The 25790-nt window shown below is 35.2% G+C and overlaps 3 protein-coding genes and 1 pseudogene across 4 annotated transcripts; all 4 read left to right on the top strand.

The window, feature by feature from the left end:
• Window positions 1-21: 21 nt before the first annotated feature.
• Window positions 22-4511, top strand: LOC110416133 (protein MRG1-like). 2 transcript variants are annotated; one of them, XM_021427984.2, is made up of 10 exons: window positions 22-373; window positions 461-514; window positions 603-616; window positions 702-868; window positions 958-998; window positions 1743-1847; window positions 1970-2049; window positions 2943-3124; window positions 3754-3838; window positions 4244-4511. In XM_021427984.2, the coding sequence occupies exons 1-10, from the start codon at window positions 167-169 to the stop codon at window positions 4332-4334; spliced, it is 1026 nt and encodes a 341-aa protein (XP_021283659.1). In that variant the 5' UTR covers window positions 22-166; the 3' UTR covers window positions 4335-4511. The 2 variants fall into 2 exon arrangements, with proteins under 2 accessions (XP_021283659.1, XP_021283660.1); XM_021427985.2 differs by having other exon boundaries at window positions 26-373; window positions 2955-3124.
• A 516-nt stretch (window positions 4512-5027) lies between these two features.
• LOC110416128 (putative receptor protein kinase ZmPK1) lies at window positions 5028-7381 on the top strand (annotated as a pseudogene).
• A 3274-nt stretch (window positions 7382-10655) lies between these two features.
• On the top strand, window positions 10656-13956 carry LOC110416129 (putative receptor protein kinase ZmPK1). The gene has a single exon (XM_021427981.2). The coding sequence runs from the start codon at window positions 11206-11208 to the stop codon at window positions 13597-13599; it is 2394 nt and encodes a 797-aa protein (XP_021283656.1). The 5' UTR covers window positions 10656-11205; the 3' UTR covers window positions 13600-13956.
• A 4701-nt stretch (window positions 13957-18657) lies between these two features.
• On the top strand, window positions 18658-25086 carry LOC110416709 (DNAJ heat shock N-terminal domain-containing protein). Its single transcript, XM_021428769.2, has 10 exons — window positions 18658-19036; window positions 19527-19586; window positions 20333-20415; window positions 20533-20692; window positions 22120-22249; window positions 22869-23027; window positions 23227-23405; window positions 23498-23578; window positions 23694-23864; window positions 24562-25086. The coding sequence occupies exons 1-10, from the start codon at window positions 18950-18952 to the stop codon at window positions 24655-24657; spliced, it is 1206 nt and encodes a 401-aa protein (XP_021284444.1). The 5' UTR covers window positions 18658-18949; the 3' UTR covers window positions 24658-25086.
• Window positions 25087-25790: the final 704 nt, after the last annotated feature.

The raw sequence follows: 25790 nt of genomic DNA, 5'->3' as shown, positions 1-25790 counted from the left end.
AAGAAAAGTAGAAAATTTCCCCAATTTGAATTTATTCTATCCTCACCGGAAATAAGAATTCACGGTTAAAAACCGAACAGAAAGGATAAAAGGAACCACCCATAACGGCCAAGAACCCGATAATTAAAAGCCCCACACCGAAATCCCTCCCTTCCCCACCCCCAAAATGGGAAGCTCAAACACTGCCTTGAACGACGACGACGATTCCGCCACCGAATCCGACAACGACACCGCCACCAGGACCGACACCGATTCCGACACCGACTCCGAAACCGAAACTGATGAGGAATTCCGTAAGCGCTATGATACCGGCCCTTTCAGAGAAGGCGAAAAAGTCCTCGCTTACCATAACCTCCGCATTTACGAAGCCAAAGTAAAAAATAACTTATTTCCTTTCTCTTCCTTTCGCTTCCTTTCCCCGATTAAAAGTTTACACTTTACTCATCGCTTGACTTGGCAGGTCTTAAAATTTGATAACCGGAGCAACGGCTGGCATTATTTCGTTCATTATCTTGTAAGTATAAAAAATTTTAAATCTTCATTTCATTTCACCTTTTTCACTTAAAATTGATAATGTGGTTATTTATTTGTTTGTTTTGCAGGGGTGGAATAAAAAGTAAGTGCATTTTCTTCTCTGGTGAAATTACGATATATATTTTTTTATTTTAATTTAAATTGTTGAGATTTGTTTCCTTTTACAGCTGGGATGAATGGGTAGCTGTGGATAGGTTAATGAAATTCACAGAAGAAAATCGACAGAAACAGGAGGCGCTTAACAAGAAACTGGCGGAAGAAAAGAAGGCTGAATTTCATACGTCAAAGAGAGGAGCTGGGCGTGTGTTTCATTTTAAACTGAAACACCCCAAAGGTTAATTCTAATTTTTTTGTATGTTCAAATGAAATAAACTGTCTCATTAATCTTTTTCCAGGGGTTTTAAGACATCTTGGTCTTTGCAGGTTGTAGGGGCAAAAAGCGAAAGAACGATTCTATCAGCAAGGTATTCCCATGTGTCTCTGTATGAATTCCTTCCCTTGTTTCTTCTATGCCGTGTCTGTTGATCCATTTGATTGGAATTTCGCAAATTGATATTCTTTGGAAAATATGTTATTAGCAAAACAAGCTAATGACATCCTTGACAGTATGCTCAAATAGTTAGAATTTTGAACTATCATTGTGGAGGTTTCATGTTCAACTTAGTCTGTAGGTTTTTATTTATCAAGAAGGAAATTTCATTTGGTTGGAAACTTCGTTAATTAATATTTGTAGGGAAAATATTAGTAGCAAAGTAAGCTAGCAACATTCTTGACAGTACATGCTAGCGGTTAGAATTATGAGCTTTATTGTGGATGTCTCTTGTTGAACTTCCTCTGTTGATTTTCATTTATCAACAAGGTAAAAGAAAAATAAAATCTTAGTTTTTTGATTGTCAATTTTTAGGAGAGGAGTGCTGAACCTTCAGAAGAGCTTGTGAACATCCCATGTGTCTGTATATAATTGCCTTGGCATGCTCCTATGCTTTGTCTGTTGATTCATTTGGTTGAAATTTTGTTAATTGATATTCGTTGTGAAAATATGTTAGTAGCAAAATAAACTAAAGACATCCTTGACAGGATGACAAACAGTTAGAATTTTGAACTTTCATTGAAGAGGTTTCTTGTTCAACTTAGTCTGTTGATTTTTAGTTATCGAAAGCGAAAGAAAAAAAAAAGAACAAAACTTACCGTTGATTTTCAACTTTTAGGAGAAGAGTGCTGTACCTTCAGAAAAGATTGCGAGCATTCAACTTCCACTAACCCTGAAGAAGCAACTAGTTAATGATTGTGAATTTATTACTCATTTGGGAAAGGTATCTATATCCTCATAGTTTGGATTTTTCTGCATTATTCCTTTTGTTTCCATTTTGAGCCTTGCTTTTGCAGTGTTAATTATAACTGATCATCAAATGTTGACTGATATCTTCTGTTGCAGCTTGTTAAACTTCCACGTATTCCAAACGTGGAAGACCTATTGAAGATGTATCTTGATTACAGATCTAAGAAAGATGGCACGTAAGTTCTTGCCCTGCCCTGTTGTCATCTTTTTATCTTGACGTGCAGCATTCATGTTACTACAACCCAGCCAGCTCCTGTAATGGTCAGCTAGATGGAAAACTGTTTATTTACTAAAAAATATATTGTGATTTATTCTTTGGAAAGGGATGTCTTTTATTATTACTAAAAAAAAAAGTCATTCATCTACCTTCTTACAAAATTTTAAGGTTATTAACTGCATGTAATAGTTTGAAATTATCTATTTTTGCACCGTTCACCCAAATTTCTAATGTGCAATGATTTTGAAAATTTTGTTTCTTCGTATTTTTTCAACAAAATCTGTTCTAGTGTTTGACTTTCTTGATATGCTGTTAACACAATCTTTCATTAATTTAAATGCTGTTTTAGTTAGGTTTGAGCCATGCTTTAGAGAAAAATTGAAGCACCCTTGTGCACCACATATCATCAAGTAACTGTTTCATGACCTGGATGGTCCAAAAAATCTGCGTGGCATTATTGGCATTCACCTTGAAATACCGTTATGATAAAACGTACTAGGAAAGCAATCTGAGCAGGCTTATTATTGCAAAATACTTGGATTTATTCATGCCATTTATTAGATTGCTAGTTTTACACTTTTAGCCTTTTTGGCCTGGACCGTAAAAGGATAGTGCAGAATTATCCAAGTGGAAGTTGGGAAAAGTTGTTGAAATGAGAGAAAAAAAAAAGGGTAGGATGGGACTTGGGATTTGGGAATGAGAATACCTTCTGAGTTATGAGTGAAGTGCATCCTATCTTTACTCATAATTAATGCCTTTGAATTTTGATAAATTAATTTAATTTTGTTGAGTATTAATTTCTATTTTCGTGGCTGGATATTTTTAGTTTTCTAATTGTTAACATGAAAAAAGTAATGCATGTAGCGTAACAGATTCAGTTCGAGAAATTTTTAAAGGGATACGTGTTTACTTTAACAAAGCATTGCCCGTGATGCTTTTGTACAAAAGTGAGCGTCAACAATATGACGATACCGTTACAGAGGACATCTGTCCATCCACAGTATACGGTGCCGAACATCTGCTGCGTCTCTTTGGTATGTTCATCTTTCTCTGTTAGAAGAGTGACTAACTTGCACAAAGAAACATCATGCACTTTAATAGTACATATAGACAGGAATTGTACTTGCTAATTTAGAAATCTTTCCCTTCTCTGACGATTCTTTGTAGTTTGAGCTGAAGCTTGGAAGAGTAAACCAGACAATTCTTACAGACTGGCATTTTTCAGATGATATTAGAGAATATACCAAATAATTTATCACATTTTGAGGATTGTATGCATCTTTTGTTGAAAAGGTCGAATACTTGTACTGCTTACAAAATATCCTCCACTATATTTAGTTTCCTTGCAAGCAAATTAACCATTCATCTGAGTATAATGCGGTGCTATAACCTTTTTGTGGGGTTCTATGTATGTTATAATGTTGTACACATGGTTATGTGCTAATAAATCTTGCCTGTGACAAACTGTTCTGGGCTCATCTTTCCATCTGTTGGCATGTCTAATTATGGCGTGCATGTGCATTGCAATTATTGCGGCTTATGCCTGGTATTTTCAGTAAATCTTTTATTATAATGCTACTCCCGAAACTGTAAAGAGTTTCGTCATGCAAAAGGCTTCGTATTACGAAGTTGATTCTGCTAATTTACTGTCTGGTATTTGCAGTCAAGTTGCCTGAATTATTGGTGCGTGCAGACATTGAAGCGGAGACATTGTTGGAGTTGCAGCAAAAATTAGTCGACTTTCTCAAGTGTGAACTCTACCTTTATTCTGGTTATTTAACTCTTCAAAGAACTGGAGTTCTGTCATGCGTCTCTTTCCTTTTTCTTTCACGGCGGGAAGTCCACCCGCTATTGGGGTCAAGCCCTGGGTTGCTTTCCTTTAGACCAATTGCTAAGAAATCTATTATTCCAAGTTCCAACTCAAGTCAATGATGTCAAAAGTCGATGTTGTTTGCTATCTTTGAACTACAAGACCAAGTCTAGTTTGGAAATTGTCATTTCATCTACATTTATAGGGATCTTTACCCCTAAGTATTTCCTTTGAGGCACACAATTCTTGCATAACCCACTTGATCCTTTAATCTTCCTTTCAAATGATGACATTTTCTTATTATCAAACTCTGCTGACAGATCAAGATGTCTTCTCATTGCAGGTTCCTGCAGAAGAATCAGAATACATTGTTTCTTTCTACTTACCATGTTGCAGAAGATGTTGAGACGAGCACCAATAAACAAGATAATTAATTTCGGACCTGTTTGCCAACCCTTTGTACATACACCAAAGAGTGGTTGGTAGATCCTTCCTACTATTAAATCTACCCTCTTATGTAGGCTAGAAAATTTTTTTTGAAAATTGAGATGTTTGTATTGCCTTTAAGAACAATTTGTATCTATAAAGTTGTACGAGATTCCATAGTTAAAGCTCATTTGCTTGTCCTGTCGATTAAGTTGTGTAGAGAATGTGGAAGAAGTATGTTGGCCGTGCTAAATTGTCTGACGGACTATTGAAGCTAATTTCGCGTTTCATTGTTTAGTTCAATAAACTAGTATCAAATCAAGTGAAATCTAGAAACATACTACATATCTTCTCCTGTAAGTATAGCCTTATAGCAACTAAAACTGTAGCACTGGACTGCATTTTTCCCTCAATTTATTCCATTCACACTTTAATCTGTTTATTTTAAGCGTGGCGTGAGAATACTTTTGTACAGTATCTTTTCCTTAAAGACCGGTTGAAAGAAAAGAAATGACCAACTCTGGTTTCTTCGAGATTGTCAAGTGTGTCTCAAAGTTGAATGTAATGAGTATTTTTGCTGAAGATCCGGACACCCGGGTCTCCGTAAGCTGCTTAATGGCAAAACCTAACCGTCTCCTGCATTACCTTTCACCATGAAGCTCCACATAAGTTCCCTATGTTTTTCACTTGTTTTATCTTTGATGTTATTACCTCCTTTGTCATCTGCAACATATCAAAAATTGAGTGAAGGATCATCTCTTTCCGTGGAGAATCCCAGAGATATTTTAGTGTCACCAAATGGCACTCTCTCAGCTGGCTTTTTCCCTGTCGGCGACAATGCTTATGCTTTTGCAGTATGGTTCAGCAAACCAACTTGCGTCGTTCACAATTGCACCGTCGTTTGGATGGCCAATCGTGACCAACCAGTTAACGGAAGGCGCTCAAAGCTGTCGTTGTTAGGAACCGGCAATGTAATCGTAACTGATGCTGCTCAGTTCAATGTTTGGGCCACAGGCACTGCTTCGCTGTCCACGGTGCAGTTGCAGGTCAATGACTACGGTAATCTTCTTCTGAGTAATTCCCAGGGTACTACTTTATGGCAGAGCTTTGATTCTCCTACAGATACCCTTCTTCCTCTACAATCACTCACCAGATACACAGCACTCGTCTCCAAAAGAAGAAAAGGCAACTATTCCTCTGGTTTCTATAAGCTGTTTTTCGATGATGATAATGTTCTCCGTCTCCTTTTTGATAGTAGTGAGATTTCAAGCGTTTATTGGCCTGGTTCGTGGCTTGTTAGCTGGGAAGCAGGAAGATCCACATACAACAGTAGGAGAAATGCGATGATCGATTCCTTTTGGCAATTTTAGTTCAAGTGATGACTTAATTTTTAGGTCTGCGGATTATGGTGCAAGTTGGATCCAGAGAAGATTGACCATTGATGTTGATGGTAACCTTCGATTGTACAGCAGCGAAGAAAGGGATGAAACATGGGTTGTTTCATGGCAAGCTATAAGTCAGCCATGCACGATTCATGGCCTTTGTGGGGAAAACAGTCTCTGTGGCTACGCTCCGTGTACTGGGAGGAAATGCTCTTGCCCTGAAGGATACAGGGTGAAGAACCAAACTGATTGGTCTTACGGTTGCGAACCAGAATTCGACGTTTCCCTCAATGCTAGTGAGTTTAGTTTTATACATCTTCGTAATGCTGAAATTTATGGCTATGATATTGCAATTTTTAACAATAAAACCTTAAAGGAGTGTGAAGCTGCATGCTTGCAGACGGTCAACTGTAAAGGTTTTCAATATAATTTCAATGGTAATGGTTTCTATGATTGTTTCCCTAAGGCGCAATTGCGTAATGGGCAGCAAACACCAGGCTTCAATGGAGATATCTATATAAAGCTGCCCAAAGCATATACCTCGTACAACAACAAAATGCCTTTCAAGGAAATCAGTTTAGATTGCCCCAAAAATGGTACTATTATGCTGGAAAGAAGTTATGCTAAGAGCCAAGAAAATGGGATAGTGAAGTTCATGCTCTGGTTTGCGAGTGCATTGGGAGGAGTTGAGCTTATTTCCATCTTGGTTTGGTGGTTAACTAGCGCCAGTCAAGAGAAGAATATTGTAGCTAAAGAAGGCTACCTTCTCGCAGCAGGTGGGTTCAAGAGATTCACATTTGACAAGCCAAAAGAGGCAACGCAAAAAACTTCAATGAAGAAACTGGAAGAGGAGGAGGAGGTATTGTGTATAAAGGCATGCTACCTGATTGTAGAGTTGCAGCAGTCAAGCGACTGAATGAAGCACATCAAGGAGAAGCTGAGTTCCTTGCAGAAGTAAACACCATCGGGGAAGCTTAATCACATGAACTTGATTGAAATGTGGGGATTATGCGCAGAGAAAAAGCACAGGCTCCTAGTTTATGAGTACATGGAGCATGGATCCTTAGCAGAAAACATCTCTTCCCATGAACTTGACTGGCAAAAGAGGTATGATATCGCCTTGGGCACTGCAAAAGGCCTAGCTTACCTACATGATGAGTGCTTGGAGTGGGTCTTGCATTGTGATGTAAAGCCCCAAAACATACTTCTGGACTCCGGCTACCAACCCAAGGTGTCGGATTTCGGCCTATCTAAGCTCCTTGACAGAGGTAAGCTCTACAATTCTAGCTTCTCAAAGATACATGGGTCCCGAGTGGGCTTTCAATCGTCCCAGTACATCCAAAGTAGATGTTTACAGCTACGGCGTCGTCGTGTTGGAAATGGTGACTGGAATGAGCCCAACAAAAGGGATCCAGTTCGTAGATAGTATTGCTGAAGGGGAGTTGGAATACAGGTCAGTAACTTGGGTCAAGGAAAAGAAGAAAGGATCAAATTCAATGGAATCGTGGATAGCAGAAATTCTAGACCCCATGTTGGAAGGCAATTATGATGAGCAAAAGATGGAAACTCTGGTTGAAGTGGCCTTTCATTGCGTCCAGGAAGACAGAGATGCAAGGCCCACCATGAGTCAAGTGGTCGAGAGGCTTGTTCATCACATAGAAAATGAAAACTAGCAGCACTTTATTTGCAAATCCTTGCATTAGTTTAGTCCCCAATACCATTAGCGGTAATCCAGGAATAATTGCACCTGCTACACCTAATTTCAGCATTCAGTTAGTGTAATTTTCCGATTCTGCATGTTCGAATGTTAAGTTCTTTTCTTCAAATGAAGGGTTATAGTCTTTATTTCTCTGTTAACAAGTTTTTGATTACATATGTATGACTTAAATAAATCATTGTCTTAGATTTTTATTTATCCTTCTCAGTAATTTTTATTAGACATTTTTATCAATCACAAGTGTAAATTACATTAGAATAAATAAATAAAAGGCTGTTTTTTTAAATAAAGAGAAGTATGAATTTTTAGTTATTGGATTGAAGTGGGTTAAGATGCAAAGTGAAACATGATTAGATTTTTCAAATTTTGACTGATTTTGTAATTTAATTAAATTAATATATTATTATTTAATAAAGACACTAGACGCTTGGTACAATTGTAATTGATTAAATAATAAATTTAGTTCAAGATTGTAAACTTGGAATTACAGCACTATATACTCTTCTTTTAGACCTTTTTTTTTTTTTTCGGGAGAATGATAAACTGAGAGTATCTTGTATAAGGATGAAAATAGGTTGTTTTCGGACATGTTATGTAAAAAATAAATAAATTTTTTTAATTTAAATATAATTCTTTAATTAAATAATTATTAAGTAATTATTAATTGTGTCAATAGATTTGTCTCTACTAATAGACAAATATGTTTGGACAGGGACAGCTGTAGAAAATAGATATTTAATTGTTTTTATATTAGGACTCTTTGTTCAAAAGGATAAGAAGACAACATCCATATTTTTTTTTCTAATATTTCTTCAAATATTTTCTATACTGTTTTCCTATTGAAAAATCTATAAAAATTTAACAATTTTGTCATATATCTCAAATATTCCAAAAATTAATTCAGTTAATAAAAAAATATAATCAATTAAGAATTTTATTATATTTTCATAATTTATCCCCTGTAATTTTTTTGTATATTAATAATAAAGAAAAATAAAATCTTAAAAGTAATAATTACTAATAAACATATCGAAGACATTCTATTATTCTTTATTTTGCAATCTTGTGTTCTAACAATTCCACATATAACAGTAAGAGTAATGTTTTGTTTTTCCATTTTAACGGCTAATCTGCAATTGTCTGGTGATTAGGAGTGTGCATAGCTCGGTTCAGTCGGTTTCGATTCGGTTTTTGGTAAAACCGATAAAAAAAATTTCAACATTATAACCGATCGAACTGCATAGAATGTAAAGTCGATTTAGATCGATTTTTAGAATCTCGGTTCTATCAGTTCAGTCTGTTTTTTAGGATGGCTAGCTAGCTGTTAGTTTCGGGGGGTTAGGGAGGGAGTTAGAGAGAGGCAGAAAGCAGGAAAGTTAGGGGGAAATTAGGTCGGGGGGAAATAAGAGGTAAGGGTTGCTTTAGCCTTTAAGGGGTTAATGAAGGACAATTTTATCTTTCTACCTCCTAAAAAAAATCGCCGATTATTCAGTTGGTTCAAAGGGGAAGGAGTCCCCCCATGATCGAGCCGATCGGCCTCATCGGCCAATCGAAACAACCGACGGTTACAGTCGGTTGCTCAGTTTTAACCGATCACTGCACACTCTTACTAGTGATGGGTCAAGATATTCGCAACTAAGGAAGCAAACCGAACCGCCTATAAGCTTCACAAAATGGGTTTTTCCTTTTTACTGGTTTTGTGTTTTCTGGGTACAATTGGCAGTCCAAATTGATTTTCTATGTACCTATGTCATAAATACTGATAACCAATTTCTTTTCTCTCTTAAAAAATGTTTTAATTTATATAGCTCCCATGGAAAATAGATATCAACAACCAAAAAAAATTGAAGCATATTCTTTGCTAAAATCATAAGCTTATTAGCAGATATATAATATATTTTGGGATCAGATGCAGTACCGTTGACATTCTTGATATTTCATTTTCCTTTTTCTTTTCTTTTCTTGGATTCAAATTGCAGATATAAATTTTCAAAGGCGTGGGGACAATAGTCATAATCGAACGTATTATATATATATATATATATATATATATATATATATTCTATTAAGATTACTTTATAGAAGATAGATTAAATGTAAGAACAAATTGAAGGTTGTTAGGTTTACGCCTTATCAAAATACTATATATATACTGTGGAATGCCGTTTGCATTTATGATTTGAACTTGGTCTTTATTTATTTTTAATTTTAAAAAAAAATTACTCTGAAATGGACTTTAAACCATATATATGAACTCCACATCTTTTACCCTTTTCGATTTTTTATTTCAAGCTTACCTTGCTTCTAATTAATCGTTTTCTGCTTTATCTCCAGGCATTTTTCTTTTTAAATATCTTTGTTCTGAAAATTAAAAAGATATATAATGTTAAAACAAAAACATTTGATTCAGTAAATAATACATGAATTAAATACATGCAATGTAAGTCTTGGACTACTCTTAGAGAGACAAGATTGCGAAACACATACTATAATCTTAAATCTTTCTTACAAAAATTGTAAGTTAGCAAACGTTAATAAATGTGTTTTTTATATGCCTGCATATGTCTATATCAGTAAGTAACTATATTCTATATTCTATATATTGTATACATGCACTGATTCAACTTATTGATTATTCAAATGTTACCGAAATTATAAAAAATCTTCAAAATTGAACTTAAATTATAAAAATGCATAATATGTCATGATACCTCAATTATAAAAAAAAATACGTTGAATTACCCCCATAATCACAACTAATAATGTGTTTGTGAGCCAATAAAAAGCATGACATGAGTAAGAGCACGTGGAATACTAAATTACACGTATTATCAATTAAACTCCGCACAATCAATTGCCTGATTTTTCATAAGAGAAAAAAAAAAGATGTATTATTATAAAGTTTTGCATTTCCTACTGAAAATTTCTGTCAATATTTTACGTTATGTTGAAACTGATTCTTTTTAACTTTGCTTGCACTAATATTTTTGTATTAGAAAAGAGAAAATCCATCAGTCAAATCCTTAGTCTGCAAGCATGTAAATCCGTGCATAAAATAGATATTTTAGCAAGTACAACTAACCTATCAACATTAAGTACTAGAATAGTATGGTAGCTTGTAACTCCAATTGATTTATAAGTATTTATTATTGTAACGGAGCACCACCTACTTTCTCTGACAATGCTAGATATTTACATAAATAAGCAATCTGGTTTATTGCATTTGCACCATTTTCTCTCTCTGGATCACTTGATGTTAATAAATTAATAAAATATTGTTGTGTTTAATTGATGGTCCCTAGCCGAATGTGAATTCAGACGTTCTGCCTGTTTGGTCGTTGTATCATTGCCAGTTTTCCGGCCTTTTCTCATAGATGGTTTTCTTAAGAGTCAATGGCTTTTGGTCTTCGGGTGTCGGCCTTCGCACATGAACAGTAGGTTAAGCTTTAATGTAATTCTGAATATAGAAATTCAGAGTAGAAGTATCGTATTGGGTTATTTTCATAGGAATTTGATGACGCAAGGCAATGATGTCTTCTATAATTTCTTCCTGGGAGACCCTTTTGACAAATCAGATAGCAGAACCAATTTTCCCCTCAACAGTTTGCCACGCTAACAAATTGAATTGAAATTGCTCTGGGTGGGTAAGTCGGGTCAGCCGCCCCGGAATAGAGCTCTGCACTTCTGGTCTCTCCGTTTACATTCAGTCACATGAAATCTGCATATATTTCTCTGCCTTAGTTTCCAAGCCTTTCCCTGCCTTCAATCATCACTAAGTTCATGGCCACACCATTGATCCTCCTCGTTTTCTCTTTGGCTTTATATTGTCCACTTTCATCTTCATCCTCTGATGGTCTATGGGCAGGCTCATCTCTGTCGGTGGAGACTGCAGGTGATGTCTTGACTTCACCTGATGGCACTTTTAGTGCTGGGTTCCACCCCGTTGGCCAGAATGCTTATTCCTTTGCGATTTGGTTCAACAAACCATCTTGCAGTGCTAACAGTTGCACCATAGTTTGGATGGCAAATCGGGACCAACCAGTCAATGGTAGATACTCAAAGCTCTGTCTACTGAAATCAGGTAATCTTGTTTTAAAAGATGCGGGTCATATCCCTGTTTGGGAAACGATAACCGTCTCGCAGTCCCCTACCCATTTAAAACTGGAAGATGGCGGCAATCTCGTCTTGCGGAACTTGGAAGGCAATATTTTGTGGCAAAGCTACGATTCACCCACGGATACGCTGCTTCCTCTTCAACCATTCAATGAGAACTCAAAGCTCATCTCATCAAGAAGCCAGGGAAACTACTCCTCGGGTTTTTTTCAGCTTTACTTTGACACTGATAATGTCCTCTGCCTTGTGTACAATGGTCTTGAGTTTTCAAGCGTTTACTGGCCAAGCCCATGGCTTTTGAGATGGGAAGCTGGCAGATCCACGTTCAATAATAGCAAAATTGCAGTTCTGGATTCTATCGGCAATTTTAGTTCAACTGATAATTTTACCTTCTTGTCAGCTGATTATGGCTCAAAGATTCCAAGAATGTTGAAGATGGATTTTGATGGCAATATTCGACTGTATAGTCTAAAACAGGATGGAGAAGCTTGGGTTGTTTCATGGCAAGCCTTCCCTCAACCATGCATGGTTCATGGATGTTGTGGACCAAACAGCATATGCATCTATATTCCTAATTTTGGCAGGAAATGCTCTTGCCTTCCAGGTTATAAGTTGACGAATCGTACTGATTGGTCTCTTGGCTGTAAACCAGAATATCATCCTTCTTGTAACCAAACTGAGATTGGTTTCCTGAAGCTCCGCCATGTTGAATTCTATGGTTATGATTACAACATGTATCCTAATGTCACCTTAGAGGATTGCAAGAAAATATGCTCGCAGTTGTGCGATTGCAAAGGTTTCCAATTCAGATTTATTAAAGCCCATGAATCAGACGGTACATACTGTTATCCCAAGACGCAATTGTTGAATGGACATCGCCCACCAAATTTCGATGCTGATTTCTACCTGAAAGTGCCCAAGGCTACTGTACCCTTTTACAGCAACACTGTTCAAGATTCCGAGTTAGAATGCTCCAACAAGGCTCAGACGCTGGAACGAAAATATTCCAAAAGGCGTGAAAATGAGTCATTAAAATTCGCCCTTTGGTCGGCCTGTACAGTCGGAGGACTCGAGTTTCTTACCATTTTCTTGGTATGGTGTTTCTTGATTAGAACCCATGACAATTCAAGCCCAGTGGCAGGCTACCATCTCGTTACAACTGGCTTCAGAAAATTCAGCTATGCTGAGCTGAAAAAGGCGACAAATAGTTTCTCAGAAGAGATTGGAAGAGGTGCAGGAGGAATCGTGTACAAAGCCACACTATCTGATGGTCGAGTTGCAGCAATCAAGAGGCTCATTGACGCTAACCAAGGAGAAGCTGAATTCCTAGCAGAAGTAAACACCATTGGAAAGCTTAATCACATGAACTTAATAGAGATGTGGGGCTATTGTGCTGAGGGAAAGCTTAGGCTTTTGGTGTATGAGTACATGGAACATGGATCATTGGCAGAAAACCTCTCCTCTAAAACACTTGATTGGAAAAAGAGATTTGAGATTGCTGTGGGAACCGCAAGAGGCTTAGCTTATTTACATGAAGAATGTTTGGAGTGGGTTCTCCATTGCGACATAAAGCCTCAAAACATTCTCATAGACTCTAAATACCAGCCTAAAGTGTCAGACTTTGGCCTGTCTTGGCTGTTAAATAGAGGCGACGTTAAGTACTCAAACGTCTCAAAAATCCGAGGAACTAGAGGCTACATGGCACCTGAGTGGGTGTTCAATCTGCCCATCACCTCCAAAGTTGATGTCTATAGTTATGGGATCGTTCTATTGGAGTTGGTGACTGGAAGAAGCCCCGCAATGGGAAGCCATGTGACCGATGATGAAAGTTCAAAAGGGCAAAGAACGTTAGTTTCATGGGTGAGAGAGCTCATGGAAAGAGCCAAAGAGACTGACGCATGGAAGCATGAGATAATAGATCCCAAGCTGGAGGAGATATATTGTGAGACTGAGATGCTAATTCTAGTTACCATAGCTCTGCGATGCGTTCAGGAAGATAAAGACGCAAGACCGACCATGGGTGAAGTAGTTGAGATGCTCCTTCGTCACGAAAGCCATTGAACTACCAAGGAATTATCTCTTGCCAAACAAATCAGTGGGGACCAAAATCATAAATCTCTTTTAGGTCTACAAAGAAATTATCTCGACTTCTTTCTTTTTTCCTTTATTGGCTCCATTATAGGGAGTAATGTCGGTTAATGTTAATCTCTAGCAGCAGTAATGTCCGTTATCTCTACCGCCATGGACACTCTCAAAGAGGGCTTGCACGCCCTCTAGCTAGGGTGTATGTAACCTAGGAAAGAGTTGTTGTGCGTAGGTTATTGTATTCACCTGCTGTGTAACCAATTAGTAGATTGTATTATAATTTTCTTTAGGCCACTGAGTTGTATTATAATTGAAGTTTATAATTTAGTTAAGAAAATTGTATGGAATACAAGTCATCAGTATCAAAAAATTTGAAATTAATTAAGTGAATTTGTTTAAAAAGAACATGATCAAAATAATCCAAATGCCAACATCATCTTCTTTTAATATCAGGGTTGATTTATTTGCTAAGTTAATATCCTCTTCCGATGAAGAAGATGACATATATTTAAATATGGCTTAAGAGTTGATACCGCATTAACTCGACAGGTCTCATCCATGATTTTGTCTACTTATATATTTCTTTCTTCTGCCAAGTACAGATCCCTCCATTGTGAATGGCTGTCGATTTTTCAATCAGCAGGGGATCCATCGTCGTATTCCACTTCATTCAAGAACTCATCATTGATCTCCGTTCTTCTCTTTGAACGTACCAACAGCTACAATGGCCTTAATTATTGTTTGCTCGAATAGTTCCTTCCGGGTAGGGGGCGGCTAGTACAGAAATTTGAGAATGTCTGCTTTGCGTATTCAAGAAAGGAGTTCTTCCTTAGACTAATTAATATTTGATTCTTTCTATGACTAGTAGATTTGGTGAAACTTGAATAGTACCTTCTTTGGACATCATGTTGTTGGATTTATCGATATGTTTGATTTTCATTTCTAGATTTTTCTTTCATGAACAGTAATTATCAAGAACATAAGAAGATTCTTTCGGCAAAAGTTTTCTACACTGTAATAGACCAGGTAATTCTTTAGGAAGAAGTCTTTCTTTCCACAATTATTGCATTATAATTAATTAATTAATTAATTAATTAAATATAATCATAGATAATGTAAAATTTATCAAAATTTTATATGAAATATTACGTTATATTGTAATTAAATAATTATAAAACTATACAAACAAATTCACTTCAAAGAATTAATTAATTGGTCCCAAATTGATGGGCTGGGCCCACTCAATTAGAACAATAATGATACTGGATTTTGTTTTCATATACAGAAAAAGACAAAAAGGATGAGTATTATAATATATACTTTGGATTGGCCTAAACTATGCAAAAAGAAGACTTTTTAGTAACCAAACCATTAAAAGTGCAAATTCCAATTGTACAATCAAAGGAGATAAAGTGATCAATTGAGCCTCTTTGTGGTTTTTTCTTTACTTTTCTTATTTAATTTTTTTGACAAGAGAGGGAGGAAAACTTAGATAATTATAGATAAATAAAATTCAAAAGTTGAATAAAAACTGATAAAGTTGGACAAAACTATTAGCAATACCTTTATATATCTGATCTGATACAAAATCCAGTAATACCAGTTTAAATTATGTTAGGGTTCATCTTTTTTTTGTTAAGTCATTGCAGATATTTCATTGACCATCAACACGTACGGATAAAGTCCATGCAGACATACAGCACAACCGGAACCATGACCAGCCAGCCAGAAAGACTAAGCAAAAACAGTCTGAAGTCAGAACATAGGTGCAGAAGGGTCCACACAAGCAGGTAGATCCTCATCCAAAGAAGGAACCAACGATAGGTTCAGCATATTAGAAAAATCAGCAGGGCCCCCACAAACAGAATTGGAGCAGCAACTCACATGCACAGATAAAAATCGTTGCCCTTCCGATCTCTGCGTTTTTGGTTCATCTGTCTATGCTTACAGAAAACAACGGAGGACGGTTGACTAAGCTCAATTCATGAAGTTTTCTTGATTCGAGTCTCTGCAAAAATATCCGTCGGACTTGAACTTGATTTTAGACTTGAGACACTCAAAGCCAGGATATTCAATTCTTTAAATGGCCAGCCACCCTGATGAATTGGACCGCTACTTGTAACATAGCATCAAATTCCCCAGGACAAAAGTTAAAAGCTCGCCTTCAATCAAATTAATATACCAGCGTCAGCTACTTGTGGAGAACCATAATCTAGACTAGGGCCCATTCTCTAGTTAAAGTTTCCCATACGTCGAGGTAATAAGCTTCAACGTGGATTCGAGCTGATTTCCTGGTCGAAATGTAGAAGTTGTCGCTTTTTTTCCATTCCAAATATCAAGTATACCACCCTAGCCAGTACTTACATGAGTAAGGCTGTAAGGGTAGACTCAAAGCAGTCTATTAGTACTTGCCCTACGAGGGCAAGAGCTGGTTGGCTAAACTCCTGGAATAAGCTTGATAGTTCATTGAAAACTTTCTGGTTTTCGATCCAGTCTGACACGCTATAGTTTCATAAAAGCTGAAGAGTGAAGACTAACGATAGAAGCTTCGCAAAACGATGTAGATTTTATGGCCACGGAAAGGTTGAAGAAATTCTAGAATTTAATGAAATTTAATGGTCACAAGATCGCAATTGACGGAATTGGTCTGCTGCTTTGGACCACAGTGAGCAGGAGAAAGGGACAGATTCCGAGCAGTCTACTTCGGTTCCGTCTCATCTGGTGTAGAAATAAATTTCTGAGCACGGACATGACTGAAACGATCGCTATCACATCAATCTGGACGGAATGGTCTTGACAAGGGCTGTAGCCCACCTCCATCGGAAGCAAATATCATCCAAGGGTTTTTCTCCATGGTCTGTCCGCACCGCTTGCACTCGTTAAATGTATATGTCGCATAAGATAAAAAATAGTCAATTTTTCAAATACACATATATATATATATTACTTCAAAAAAAATTTAAATTATTTAAAAGTTTTTAAATAAATTTTAATTTTTTATTATGTTTAATAAATTTTTATAATAAATAAATAAATTATTATTATTAATCAAATATTACTAATGTGATGCTTATGTGGAGGTTGATAATATCAAAACTTAGAATGAAGCACAACAAGATAAGCTGATTTGAGGTCGAATTCAACATTCTTGGCTCACTTGTTGGTGTTTAGTGGTTAGCAGTTTGGTTTGGTTACCCTCTTGTTTTTCCTTTTCTTCTCTTTATGATTTCTCCTAAACTTGATATTTTTATTTTGTTCTTAAATCAATATAATATAAAATTTTAATATGATTTAAACTCTAAAAAAGTCCTACATTAAGTTCATTCATTCAACTAAGTTTTGCAAATTTTATTATATTCAAATAAAATTTTAAATTTTTATTTTGAGCTAATAAAATCCTTAACCACAAATTAGAGTGTTCCATAAGAGTTTGTAAGAAAGCAAAATTACATTTAGAAAGAATTTTCTTTAGCATTTTGAAATAGTTCTTGTAATTACAAAGTTCAAGGTTTTGTTAATGTTTAATATATATATATACACAAACTTTGTAGATGTATGAATAAATTTTCTTAACAATGAGTTGCTAATTTTGAATGAATTGATTCATTTAAGTATTTATTTTAAGTCATTTAGATAAGTTATAATTTGGATATAAGTTAAAATATTAATACAACAAAAAATGGGTAGATATTATTGATGGTATCGAATGGTATATTACAACTAGAGACGTTTTTCGTGGAAGTCCTTGGGAGAAATGCGCTGGCTGTTTTGTTTTATTATTTTGTAAACTTTCAACATTGCTGTTATTTTATGGTCTAAAAACCTTGTAATTAATGTTAGAACTTCTGTTTATTGCAGTTAAATATGGGATTCAAAGAAGGGAAGGGCATAAGCACTTGTTTCAATCGAAAAACATCAGAAGTGTTCATGCGTAAGTGTGGGGTTGATCTGTGCTTGGTTTGCTTGTAAGATCCATGTGGGTCAGTGTAGATGATCTGTTCATTGAGTGTGCGTGTGGTGATTTGGGTCATGGGTGGTTGCTTTTTAATAGGCCCATGTTGGAGCCCGAGTGTGTTGGGACTTGGATGGGGCATCTGGTTTTGTTCAGGCCTGATTGGAGGTCATGTTTATAGGTTCTTTTTGTTGCGAGCTTGTAAGGCTCTTGGCCCAGTGGTGTTCTACCTTTCTGTTTTTTGGGCATAGCGTATTAAAATACCCGACTTTGATTAAATTTATGTATTATTTTTAAATTATTTTAATTTATTTAAATATACATTATGTAAATTTTAATAAATTCAATTTAAATATTATTTCTAAATTATTTCAAAAAATAAATATATAACATATAAATAAATTTTAATTATCAAATTATGTGGTTTAAAAATAATTAGTCAATGAATTAATTATATGATTATTTTAAATAATATCTTTAAGTCCACATAACGAAACATAATTTGTTACAAAAAAAAATTTAATTTACTAATTTGACATATGGACATTCGTAAGAACAAATTTTCTCATTCTACATGTGCAATTGGAGAGGATTTAGACATTACTTTCAATCCATGGTTGCCTAAGACTTTGAGTGATGTCTTTTGATTTAGAACAGAAAGAGTTCATACTTTTATAATGTGTTATCTTTTTTCCAGTGTCATTGTCTAAAGTGATTTTATTTGGTTACAATTAACTTAATCTTTGTTAATCTGTTAGCGTGTTTTGGACCTTGTCTTTTAATTTGATTTGTTAGTTCCTTAATTTAAAAGAAAGATTAAACTTACCTAAATCAGTGTTTTTTTAAAAAAATTTTTTCATTTAAAATGTTAAAATGTAACTTAAAATCAACTAGATTTTGTATCTTCTCTAAAGGAAAAACATATTTAATTGTTTCAAGTATTGATATATAATTTATTAACTAATTAAAAAAAATATTTAACTGTTTCATAGAAAAATATTAATTAAATATAAAGGCTTAATTTGTATATAAACCGGAAAATTAGTAAATGTGATGTACAACACCAGGAAAGCATGAGAGCATTTTTTTTTTATTACAACGCGGCAGGCAAGCAATAGTCAACGCTAAGGAATCAAAGGTCTGCGCGTGGGGTTATGCCGACTACGCGAGTTTCATTTGGAATATCAGCTTTAAAGAATTTTTATCAGCGTACATTTTCTTTCCAACCTATGCACATTTTACCTTGATTTCTATCTATTTTTTTTTTTGTTTCGGGTAGTCCCCTTGCTCCATAAAAAGTTTGGAGGAATTTCGCATTTTTATTGTAATTATAAATAAAGAAAATAAAAGAATACTGCAAGTCATCGATCGGGAATGGTGAAGGAGACGGAATACTACGATGTTTTAGGGGTCAGCCCTTCTGCTACAGAGGCCGAAATCAAGAAAGCGTATTACATCAAGGTGATTATCTCTCTCTTCCATTTTTATACTCTGATTTTACATCATCCATCTAGGTTGAGGGCAGACGATTAATGTTGGTAGATCCGTATAAAGATTGTATTTGATTGTAGAATCAGAGGCTACTTTTTCAAAGTTGAAACAATTCAAATTATTGTGTTTTTATTAGATTTAGTCAGTCCTAATAATTTTCCCCTTTTGTATTTTTGATTGTTTTTTCTTAAACAGAAAACATTTGATAGTAGAATCAGAGGCTACTTTTGCTTATGCAAAGACCAAACAATTCAAATTATTGTGTTTTTATTAGATTTATTCAGTCCTAATCATTTTTCCCTTTTTATTTTCGATTGTTTTTTCTTATACAGTAAACATATGTATGTCCTAATTCTTCCTCGGTCTCCAACTATCAGTTGCAGCTCTCCTGTAGTTATCGTCAGATTCTTAAGTATTCAACTTTTTCTAACAACAGCTTCACTTTGTTTATTGTCTGCAGGCACGGCAGGTTCACCCAGATAAAAACCCAAATGATCCTCTCGCAGCACAAAATTTTCAGGCAAGTCTTACCAAAAAAATGATAGTTCAATTAAGTGCTTGAGGTTTCTTACATTTTACAGCACCAAAAAAATGATAGTTTAATTAAGTGCTTGAGGTTGGTTTCTAGTATGTTATAAGTAATTCCAATTATTATAATCTGTATCTTACATGCAATAATGTTTTAGCACCATAAACTGAACTAACTTTAGCATTACCAAATGCAGATTGGCGTATTAGATCAGTTTCTTTGTAGTTTAACAATGGCAAAGTTTACATCACTTGCTTTCTACAATTTCACTCAGTGCAGAACTCTGATTGCAAAATGAAAACTTCCATGAGGAATGCCATGGGATGTAGTATGAATACTATTAATCTCTTTACCATTTCTTACCCTTATGTGTCAAGTGCCTCCTTCATAAGTTGTTGCTTTGTAATTTTTGTGTGCTATTGTTATTAAAACACTTGAAAATTGTTTCAGTAGAGGATAGTGGTCCTTTATCTGAATCTTGGGGTGTTTTTGTTAAGACCATATGGGCAGATACTCAGTAAGGTCCAAAAGGAAAAGAAGAAAATATTTAAATGTATAGTTTTTTTTTTTTTGAAACATAAAATGTGTAGTTATATGGGCAGCTTTTTTAATACTGTATGTGTAAGGTGCTAATTGTTTTAGTATTTGCCTTTACTGTGTTCAATATTTTTGACAATTCTCATTTTCTGTGTAAGTTCAATATTCTTGACAATTCTCATTTTCTAAGTGCTACTCAGGTGTTGGGAGAGGCTTACCAAGTTTTAAGTGATCCAGCACAACGACAAGCGTATGATGCTTATGGAAAATCAGGAATCTCAACGTTAGTTTCTTGTTCTATAAATATATGAATCTCAAGGTTCATAGGCTGTCTAAAAAAATTGAAAGAAATGTAATATTCTTTTCATGCTATTTATTTGATGCTTTTGTTTGCTTGCAGTGAAGCAATTATTGATCCCGCAGCAGTATTTGCAATGCTTTTTGGTAGTGAGCTTTTTGAAGAATATATAGGACAGCTTGCTATGGCATCAATGGCGTCACTAGACATTTTCACAGAAGGGGAGCAGTTTGATAGTAAAAAGTTGCAGGAGAAAATGAGGGTAAAAATTCTTATTTATGTTGTAGATGATAGAGACTTTTACTAGAATCTCAATTGTGACAGGGTGAGTAATTGATGAAAGAAATAGGGCAAAGAGAGTCTTAATTTAATAAACAGTGAGTTTGTTGCCTTTCTTGTAATTCTCTTATTGTTTGAACTGAGGTTTGTGGATGATTTCTCTGCTGTAAGTCAGTTTTTAGAAACCACCTCATGGTAAGTTTCACCTGGGTTAGGCATGGAAATCTTGGGAAACTAGGCATTGTATTGTAGGGAAAAGGGTTCAGATCTAATGGACGAGAAAAATTTAATTGGTTCTGTATATTGAGGACAAATATGTGGCTAGTAATAACTTACAGAGTTTCTGGAAAAATCAAACTAATAACAGAATATTTACTTATGTGGAGGTAGCTAGACGACTGATGTTTAGTGGTCACAAAGGTGTGTGCCATGTATGGCAGCACTGCTAATTTAAGAACTCATTGATTGTAAGATATAGAGACTGCAATATTGTAGACAGGGGCGAACCAGCTTTGACTTTATGAATTATCAATAACCATCCTGATGTTTTCAAGGCAACACTTACACCCTTCTAATATGTTTTGTTACATATAGGCCTGGGGGTGATGCCAAATTCATTTTATGATAACACAAACATGCCTTCAAGGGGTCACGTGACCTTTCCTTCTTCTTTATCAATTTTTCGAATGAAAAAGATATTTTTCATTAATCAACTAGGTTCAATCATAAGGCTGTGTACATATGACCCCTCTGTACCTCGCTTTGCAGGTGATTTTTACACAGGCCCTCCAACTAAGTTCAATAGTCTAATTGTCAATGGCCAAGAAAACCTAGCTCAAGCCTGATTGAGGCTTGAGCCCATTTTTTTTGTTGAAGAATTCTTGAAATATGGAATTGATATTTTCATAATAAATCAGTTTTCTTGTTTTGATGGCAAGTCAAATGCTATTGAATTTACGAGAAGTCACTGTGATCATACACTAGCTTCCACCTTTTTGTTCTTTACCATCTTACTTGGTTTTCTCAAAGAAAAGAAAAATAAAAACAGGTGAGGGTTAAAGTTGATATCATCTGTAATATTCTATTTAATGTCGACATATATTTAATGCATGTCCTGGCAGTATAACAAATGATTTAATTCTCAGTTTATGATGGATTGTTGGTTTGATCTTTCTTTTTCTATATAAATGTTTATTCATGAAACTTGACTCTGTTTCGTCTATTGATAACCCTTTGTCCTCATCACTCTCTTCTTATAAAGGACATTCTGAAAATTTTTCCATCAGTGCAAAATAAAAAGAAAAAAAAAATCTTTTCATAGAATTTATCAGTATTTCTTGTTGTTTGCGTGCTGTGCACTTACCAAAAAAATGATAAATTCTTTTTGATGTAAAACGTTTCTGGCTACAGATTGTTCAAAAGGAAAGAGAGGAAAAGCTTGCAGAAATATTGAAAGATCGACTAAATCAATATGTGCAAGGAAACAAAGAGGAGTTTGTTAATCATGCGAAAGCTGAAGTTTCCAGACTTTCTAATGCAGGTAATATTGTGTAAGGGTCAGAGAAAAGCAAAAATTTTTCTTCATTTTGGACATACTTCTAGTAAACATTTTTTTTAATTTTCCAGTACTTATATGATCTGGCCTTCTAAAATATTGCATAAATTAGCAAAGTGGGCGGTTATGAATACCAAATTGAAAATAAAATAAAACAGCAATATGTCTTAAAAATGCAGCCTTCTTAATGCTTGTAAGCGTTTAAGATTTGCGATGAGTTGAGCTTTATTCTTTTCATGGCTGTTTTGCTTATTGATATCAGTTAAATCTCACATTTGGTATTCAAAGGTTTTTTTTTCACTACAAAGAGGAATTATAAAATTTGATGATTTAATCTATTTTGGATAATTTCAGATGGATTTCTAATTTGAAAAGAGATTATATATAAAAAAGAGGTGCAATTTAATATTAACTCGTACTTGGATAAAAGCTCTAAATTGGGAGTCGAAAATGAATGTAAAAGTATACCAACAAATCTTAATTTAGTATAGGTATTACCTATTTTCTATGTCTAGTTTCCTCATTATCTATTGTTTGTTTATTGAATTTCTATTTTATATAATTGATTTTTGGTTGTGATAGATTCTGTGGTATATTTTCACAGCTTATGGTGTTGATATGTTGAATACAATTGGTTACATATATGTAAGACAAGCAGCAAAAGAACTTGGAAAGAAAGCAATATACTTGGGTGTACCATTCATTGCTGAGTGGTTTAGAAACAAAGGCCATTTTATCAAATCTCAAGTAACAGCAGTAACAGGTTAGTAGATCAATGGTTAGTAGACAATAATTATGTCTTGTTGGTAACTCGTTGGGCCTTCTAATGTTATCAAATTAAGGGTAGTCCTTTCTTTCAAACTTTTGTGCGATAATTCATTATGCTTTTAATATTTCTTGCAGTTAAGATTTCTTACTAAAGATAACTTTTGTGTTTTATCATTTTACCCTTCTGGTTGTAGGTGCACTTGCTTTGCTTCAGCTGCAAGAGGATATGAAGAAGCAGCTTAGTGCAGAAGGAAACTACACTGAGGAGGAGCTTGAAGAGTATATGCAATCTCACAAGAAGCTGATGATCGATTCATTATGGAAGCTTAACGTAGCCGACATCGAAGCTACTCTTTCCCATGTTTGTCAAATGGTTGTTTCACTAGTCCTTTTTTTATGGCTGTTAGATGGCACTGGTTGAGATTAGTTGTATGTTTACTGTAATCTATCAAATGTTTGATTTAGGTTCTTCAAGATAACAATTCCAAGAAGGAAGAGCTTCGAGCACGAGCAAAAGGGTTGAAAACTCTTGGTAAAATCTTCCAGGTGTGTGTTTTCTACCTTTTCTTTTTTTTTTCCCTTTTTCATCTTGATGTTTTATCATCTTTTCATTTCTTTAATTCATTTGAGCTTTCTTTAAAATACTATGGTATGATTATAGAGGGCTAAGTCAGCCAATGGAAGTGAGAGTGAATCTGTGCTAACTGATACAGTACATAGCACAGTACATACATTGAATGGAAGTGAACCAAGCTATGATGGCAGTTCTCCTAATGCATCCCCGAAGTCCTTAAACCTGGAAGACTCATCTTGTTCTACATTCGCAGCACAGGTATGGTTATTTTTCTGACTGATATCTTTTTTTATTTTTTTTATTTATGTAATGTAACTGCTATTGGTCCTTTTCTGGATTCATTAAATAGCATTATAACTGTTGAAGATTTATTTTTACCTAACTGGGATTTATGCAGACAATCAGAGAAATGTTCTTTCTATAGTTTGGTTAATTTTGGTTGCATTTAAGGGATCTGGGATTGTTCTTGTGGAAGGAGATATGAAGACCTTTAATCTGGCCTTTAAGATTTGAATTGAATTTCTTTCAGTGAGATTGAGAGAGGAGAAAGAATCAATGATTTAGATTTATTATCCCAAAACCTTCGAATTTTAAACTCAAATTTCTGATCCAAGAAGCTTTAACTAGCAGTGCCAAGTAATGCATAACATTGGAAATCCTTTAGATAGAAGAAGATGCTAAAACTTAAAGAAATACTTAAAATGTAGAGTAGGGGTTCTTTTGTTCAAAACAGTCAAACATTGGATATATACCTCCAGATACGGTGGCAATAAATTTTTTATTTTTAGAAATAGCCTGACTATGCCCCTTTTTTAATTTGGTAGGCGTGGGAAGTGGTGAAGATGAATAGTAGAGAATCAGACACATCGTACTTTTCTTTTCTGACCCATGATGCTACTGTTCTTATTTGGTATCTTCATTTTCTCTGACTATTTTAAACAATTGAACATTCTAGAGCCCTTATGTGGAGGCTCCTAACTTTGCGGATGCTCAGTTCACGTATAACTTCCCAAGGCCAACGGCACCACCTGGTGCGCAGAGACATCCATGAACTAGCAGACATTGAGAGGCCCGATCCCTATTGGTGTATGCTTGTATTATATAGCTATTGTGGGTGCAGCTGGCGGAGGGATTCCAGTGTCATATCATTGGTTCAATGCATGCCTATGTTTGAGTGATGAAGAGCCAATGAATGCCTATGTTTGAGTGATGAAGAGCACATCGAACCGGAGTGGGCAGGTGTTTAATGTATTTATGACAGATTAGATCTTTATGCATAGAGATAAAATGGTTGTAGAATTATGATTATTTCTATTGTAACAGGTTGGCTGCGTTTGGCTGCTTAGTTACTTGAATGTTTGTTTCTTTGGAATTGATTTTGCATTGCATTTGTTGTGTTTTCGTTTTAGAATGTAAATTAGTGGTTACATATACCTTCTTGTGAGATCTATTTATTTGGAAAAAGAGGGGATTTTGGAAATTCAAACTTTGTGATACATGCAAGGTAGTGCAAATAATTATATGTTATGCTGTAGCTGGCGCCGAGATTAAATGAGATTAGTAATAGCATAGAATTTCTGCCTAAAACAATTTGTCCACTTTTGATACTAGCACTCTTTTTCAAAACATAATTTCTATATATATTTATCAAAACACTCACCTAGTGAGTGTCCCAACTCCAATCATGATATAGGCATTAGCGGGCAATCTGCCGAGCTATGGATGAAGAAAAAACCGCTCGAGTTACCAAGAGAGGCGAGGGGATCCTGTGCCTACTACTCTAATTTGCAGTAGTTAAGCATACTCTTCTGTTCATTTTTGAGAAAATCCTCGAATAGTAGTGAAGATTTCTTTTCGTGTTCTCTCGAGGGATAAAAATTCTTCCGATAACTAATAATTGTTAATTTGAATTTCGAAACACAACAACGGGATTCAGATAATATTTGTGGTAGAATAGGAGTCTAATTCTACTGTGGTAGAAAAAGAGCAATTCTATGAGAGTTTTTTGGTAAGAATTTCAACAGATAATCACAACGTCTTTAGTTAGGAGTAAACACAGAAAGCGTTAACGATTATCGGGAAAAAAATTAGCGTTGTTTTACCAAGAAATCACAAAATTTCTTGTAAAATACAAAAACGGCCGTTGCTGGTCCCGTTGAAAAGGTGCCGTAGGGACGTAGGAGG

This window comes from Theobroma umbraticum, unplaced genomic scaffold (genome assembly GCF_002168275.2).
Source record: "Theobroma umbraticum cultivar Fairchild unplaced genomic scaffold, ASM216827v3 scaffold_51.0, whole genome shotgun sequence".
In the NCBI taxonomy this organism is placed as follows: domain Eukaryota; kingdom Viridiplantae; phylum Streptophyta; class Magnoliopsida; order Malvales; family Malvaceae; genus Theobroma; species Theobroma umbraticum.
This window is presented reverse-complemented; position numbering and strand designations above follow the sequence as displayed.

Excerpts from the sequence above, each read along its gene's own strand:
- LOC110416133 (XM_021427984.2), top strand. The coding sequence starts at position 167 with ATGGGAAGCTCAAACACTGCCTTGAACGACGACGACGATTCCGCCACC. Across the intron at positions 1,848-1,969 it reads TTATTACTCATTTGGGAAAG|CTTGTTAAACTTCCACGTAT; the intron begins GTATCTATATCC and ends CTTCTGTTGCAG. Across the intron at positions 2,050-2,942 it reads AGATCTAAGAAAGATGGCAC|TAATGCATGTAGCGTAACAG; the intron begins GTAAGTTCTTGC and ends ACATGAAAAAAG.
- LOC110416129 (XM_021427981.2), top strand. The coding sequence starts at position 11,206 with ATGGCCACACCATTGATCCTCCTCGTTTTCTCTTTGGCTTTATATTGT.
- LOC110416709 (XM_021428769.2), top strand. The coding sequence starts at position 18,950 with ATGGTGAAGGAGACGGAATACTACGATGTTTTAGGGGTCAGCCCTTCT. Across the intron at positions 20,416-20,532 it reads GGAAAATCAGGAATCTCAAC|TGAAGCAATTATTGATCCCG; the intron begins GTTAGTTTCTTG and ends GTTTGCTTGCAG. Across the intron at positions 23,865-24,561 it reads GTTCTACATTCGCAGCACAG|AGCCCTTATGTGGAGGCTCC; the intron begins GTATGGTTATTT and ends TGAACATTCTAG.